The sequence below is a fragment of the Haplochromis burtoni genome, unplaced genomic scaffold, assembly GCF_018398535.1.
Source record: "Haplochromis burtoni strain Fernald_Lab_line unplaced genomic scaffold, NCSU_Asbu1 Contig_625, whole genome shotgun sequence".
In the NCBI taxonomy this organism is placed as follows: Eukaryota; Metazoa; Chordata; class Actinopteri; order Cichliformes; family Cichlidae; genus Haplochromis; species Haplochromis burtoni.
The window spans coordinates 5,516-11,042 of record NW_024582986.1 but is presented as its reverse complement, the minus strand read 5'-3'; the positions used below and the strand labels follow the sequence as shown (position 1 = coordinate 11,042).

Here is a 5,527-nt window from a genome sequence, read left to right as displayed (position 1 = left end):
TTAAATTAAAAAACAACAACTACAAAAACCTGTTCATCTCCGTTTGATTAAATTTTTAAACAGGCACCCTCCAGTTAAGTTGCAAACAGTCCTCACATTCTGAATTTGTCTCAAAAGTGCATTCATGTTTCCAATGAATATGTTCCTTCAAAATGAGTACGGTAATATACAAAATTGAAAGCTTATGCATACCCTAGACATTACTAAAGAGCATTCAAGGTGTATTTCATGTTATGTTCTTTTTTTATTTCACAGTTTACCTGCAATTTTGAGGATGGTTTTGGCCATGGGCCAGCTCATGAGGTAGTCAAATACCAATTCTTCGTCTTGTATCTCATGTCCGTTTTCATCTTTGGGCCATGACTCCATCACAACAACTGACATTAGTTTTAAAAATTTTGTGAAATCATATCTTGTCATGAGGTTTGACATAGCTGATGTATCCTGAGTGGAAAGAAAAGAAAAAAGAAAAATAAGACAAGCAGAAACATCTCAAAGATTCATTTATTAACTTGCAAATTGTGCCTGTAATGATCATTTTTACTGTACAGAAAGAAGTAATTACAATTAAAACTAAGTGTGTTTTGCATTTGTCATAAATACTAATTAATTAAAAATGCAATATGAATTTAAAAGCAACAGTTGGAAAAAATGTGGAAAAGTGGCAAACTATTGGTGTTGGTTATAATTTCCATTTGTAAGAAAACAAGTGAAATGATTTTACTCTTCACAGCTTTCATGTTGATAAAAAGAGAGAGAAAAAGGAAAATACTTGTAGATGTAGACAACTTTCAAAAGACCCACAGACCCACGTCAGGTATGTTGGTAGTTCTCTTCCTCTTCACCGCCATGCACAAGACCAAAGAGTCGTCAAAGGAGACGATTGTAGAACTGCACAAGGCTGGAATGAGCTACCATCAGCAAGAAGCTTGGCAAGAAGGTAACAACTGTTACTGTCATTATTTGAAAAGAGAAGAAATATAGAATGACCATCGGTTTCCCTCAGTCTGGAGCTCCATGCTCAAAAGAGCTTGTCTCATGTGGTCAGGATCATCATGAGGTGGTGGATCATCTCCAAATTTAGCTATTTTAAAGATGTGAAGGCAGTTGTGACCAGAGTGATCAAAAACACAACTGGTCACATACTACATTGTAATGGATGGAAATTTTGCAGAACTTTCAACTCAACCTTCAATATTTGGATGAACAGAAATGCTGAGTATGACCCAAAGAACATTATCTCCACTGTCCAGGATGGAGGTGGAAACATTTTTTTGCTGAATATAAAGGATGACTTCACCACACTGAGGGGCCAATGGACAGAGCCATGTACTGTAAAACCTTAGACGAGAACCTCCTTTCCTTAACCAAAACCATGGAAGTTGGGTTGTGGCTGGGTCTTCCAGTGGCTTAAGAAGAGCCATATTAAGTTAAGGAAGAGTTAGAGTTTCTTTTAAGTGGAGTTGGCCGATACCCTTCCTCAGATAAATGGAATCTTGATAACCAACTTTAAGAAATGTCTTATCAACGTGCTCCCCACCAAGGGTTCTCCATCAAGTCATGGTTTGCTTTAAAATCAAATATTTATTTCACTTAATGTCGTGAAATTAAATTAAACTGAAACCAAATCAACAGTTATGACCTTGATCAATCACAAGTTTAATCACAAGCAGTCGATAAGTGTTTTCCATCTGGAGAGCAATGGTGAGTCTGCGAGCAGGGGTGGGCATACAGGAGACTGAAAGCTGGATGAAGCAGCAGCAGTGGTATGGGTGCTGCACTGGTCTGGTTTGGAGAAGAGCGAGCTTAGTGTGAAAGCAACACTGTCAAAAATCAGGTTCCTCTGCGGTTGACTGTGCTCTCCCTTAGTGAAAGGTGTAGGAGTAGTAGGTGTAGCTCCTCCACACTGACAGGAGCCAATTAAGGTGTTTTGGGCATCTGCCTCCTGGATGCCTTCTAGGTGAGGTCTTCTAGACATGAGGTACATGAAGCCTCAGAATCTCATCTCTGCTTTTTTGCAGATAATGTGGTTCTGTTGGTTTCTTTAGGTGGTGGCCTCCAGCTCACACCAGAGTGGTTCAAGATTCAAGATTCAAAGTGTTTATTGTCATGTGTCACAAAAGAAAGGGCATTTCTCTGTACAATCTTCTTTCTTTGCTATCCACCCACAGATGGCGATTAATATATACAGGGGAGTGTGAAGCAGCAGGAATGAGAACTAACATCACTAAGTCTGAGGCTTCAGTCAGAAAAGGGTGGTGCCCACTCCAGATCAGAGACGAGATGCAACCCCAGGTGGAGGAGTTTAAGTATTTAAGGGTCTTGTTCACAAGTCAGGGGAGTGGGAGGTCAACAGACAGCTTTGTACTGCTGCTACAGTGATGTGGGTGCTGTACTGGTCCGTCGTGATGAAAAGAGAGCTGAGTGTAAAAGCTCTTGTTTACCAGTCGATCTACATCCGTACCTGCACCTACAATCACAAGCATTGGGTAATGACTGAAAGAACAAGATTGTGGATACAAGCGGTGGAAATGGGCTTTCTTCAAAGGGTGGCTAACCTCTCCCTTAGAGACAGAGTGAGGAGTTTTGCCATCTGAGAAGGGCTCAGAGTAGAGTTGCTACTCCTCCACATCGAAAGGTGCCAGTTGAGGTAGGAGCCAGACAAGATGGAGGAGTTGGCCAGGAAGAGGGATGCTGGGCTGCTGCCCCCCAACCCGGCCCCGGATAAGCAGAAGAAAATAGATGGATGGACGGAATAAGAAAAAAGGAAACATGGACAATATCCCCTGCAAGGCAATTGTCCTCTGCACCCCAAGAGTGTGAAAACATTGTTGCTTACATGGGTCTTACAGTTATATTACATGACATTACTAACCATTTGTCATTGATTGAAATCATACCTGGCAAATATGTGCAGCAGCCTTCATTGCACAGTTCTCCATTATGCTGCACAACAATGGACTTTCCTTGCTCATCTCACTCATCTTGTTACAGTATATTCCAATTTGATCCACAGGATGTTCCTGGCACACAAGCACAGAGCCTCACTATATTTTCCAGTTTCACATTACCATGAAAATATAAACATAATGCAGTCTTACCTCTCTCAGTTTGTCTTGAAAATCATCCATGAATGTGGTTCTCCATAATGAAGTGTGTTCCTCATAATTAAAAGATATTGAGAGTAATTTGCTCCATGCCTAAAAGAAAAATGAGGATTTTAATAAACACGGGCCGTGTCTGACCTGCAGGTCAAGCAAGTTTTAAAATATCTGATCAATATGTTAAAATATCTCCAATTTCCCCAAATTTGCTGCAGGTAATACATTTGTTAATGGTATTTTAAGACTAGCATAAAAAGAAAGATGACCAATACAAGATTACCTTGAAAATCCATCATTCGAGGTCATGGCATTTCATATTACTTGCTTACCATTTCTCTCACCACCAGTGGCCACCGACTCATATTTATTTTTAACACTCAATCTGGGTGGAGCGCCCACTCCAGGTCGGGGATGAGTTCCTGCCCCAAGTGGAGGAGTTCAAGTATCTCGGGGCCTTGTTCGCGAGTGATGGGAGAAGGGAGCCGGAGATTGACAGACGGATTAGTGATGTGGACGCTGCACCGGTCCGTTGTGGTGAAGAGAGAGCTGAGTGTAAAAGCAAAGCTCTCAATTTACCGGTCGATCTACATCCCTACCCTCACCTATGGCCACGAGCTGTGGGTAGTGACCGAAAGAACGAGATTGCGGATACAAGCGGTGGACACGCTGGAGAGATTATATCTCTCAGCTGGCCTGGGAACGCCTTGGTGTTCCCCCAGATAAGCTAGAGGAGGTGGCTCGGGAGAGGGAGGTCTGGGCTTCTCTGCTTAGGCTGCTGCCCCCGCGACCCGGGTCTGATAAAGTGGAAGAAGATGGATGGATGGAAATTTAATCTAATTACATTTTTTATTTATATAGTATTGTGGCGGGGTGTGGTGTTCGGTGCTGTGCAGGGAAGGTGGACGCACCTGCACGGCATCCGCAATCACTGTCCACCTTCCCTGCAAGGCACTGCAGACAACGCCCAGCCACAAGCATCAAATCTTCCCTTCCGTGAATTGCTATCTTATTCCGGTGGAGGGGTTTATATGTCCCAGGGATCCCAGGGGCTATATTATAGGGAGTCTTTTTGCCCCCTGGTAGGGTCTTCCATGGCAAATTGGTCCTAGGACCAGAGAAAGAGCAATTCAAAAAACCCTATGAGGGAAAGATCTGGGTAACAGTTCTTTTGCCCAGATAGAGCCAGGCCCAAGGGCAAGCCCCTGGTGGCCATGTCTTAGTCCATGGGGCCTGGCTGGGCACAGCCAGAGAAGGGGACATGGGCCCACCACCCACAGGAGGCGCTCTAGGGGTTGGGTGCAATGCATGCTGGGTGGTGGCCAAAGGCGGAGAACCTGGCAGAGTGATCCCCAGCAACCGAGATTGGCAACTGGGACATGGAACATCACCTCTCTGGTGGGGAAGGTCAATGATCGCAGATGCAGGAGAGATTATATCTATCAACTGGTCTCAGAATGCCTTGGTGTTCCACCAAACAAGTTGAAGGAGGTGGCTGGGGAGAGGGGGGGTCTGGGCTTCTCCACCCCTGCGACCCCTGATAAATTGAAGCAAATGGAGGGATGGATGGTAGGGACATCGAATCTCAACAACAGTCACCTTGAGGTGCTTTGTATTGTAAGGTATAAGACCCTGCAATATCACAGACAAATACCCCAACAATCAGATGACCCCTATGAGCTATCACCTGGCGACAATGGAAGTAAAAACTCCCTTTTAAGAGGAAGAAACCTCGAGCAGAACCAGGCTCAGGGAGGGCCAGTCATCTGCTATGAGGGTGAGAGGAGTGTGGACAAAAGAGACTCTGTGGTAGAGAGGCAGAGATTAAAGTGGTGAGGGAAAAAGGTGAGTGAAAAATAAGCAGTGCATCATGGGAAGCCCCCAGGTGTCTAGACCGATTGTAGAGTAACTCAGGGAAGATTCAGGGTCATCTGATCTAGCCATAACTATAGGCTTTGTCAGAAAGTTGTACTGTATTTCCCACACTATAAGGTGCACTTAAAATCCTTAAATTTGTTAAAAACTCGACAGTGCACCTTATAATCCAGTGCGTCTTATGTATGAATTCTGGTTGTGCTTACTGATCTCGAACCGATTTTATGTGGTACACCGCATTCAAAAGTCTGTCAAAAAATGTTTTACGACTTTGGTAAGCTACAAAGCCACACTGCTTGATGGATTGGCGGAGCATTACGGCTACCATAGTCATGAGCCTTGCAGAGTAATCGGGGTCCAAAACTCCATCCGGTTCAGGTCCCAAAGCCTAACGAACACTGCGGCATCACTGAGAGTTAAAAAATGTCTAAATTCTTTAATCTTTAATAGAATGATCAGCGTTGCTGCTTTATCAGGTGTAGCAATTAAGTTTAACATCCAGGCATCCACAAAAACAGGATTTATTAAATTCAACGGAGTTAGAAGTTAGC

The 5,527-nt window shown here is 43.7% G+C and overlaps 1 protein-coding gene across 1 annotated transcript in view; it reads right to left on the bottom strand.

Moving 5' to 3' along the window:
- Positions 1 to 31: 31 nt before the first annotated feature.
- The window catches only part of LOC106632429 (E3 ubiquitin-protein ligase rnf213-alpha), a 10,900-nt gene continuing 5,404 nt past the window's right edge, over positions 32 to 5,527 (bottom strand). The window contains exons 6-8 of the mRNA XM_014329836.2: positions 3,102 to 3,200; positions 2,901 to 3,023; positions 32 to 444 (exon numbers count right to left, since the gene is read on the bottom strand). Coding sequence (XP_014185322.1) covers positions 250 to 444; positions 2,901 to 3,023; positions 3,102 to 3,200 — 417 coding nt within the window. The 3' untranslated portion in view covers positions 32 to 249. The remainder of the gene's footprint in view (positions 445 to 2,900; positions 3,024 to 3,101; positions 3,201 to 5,527) is intronic.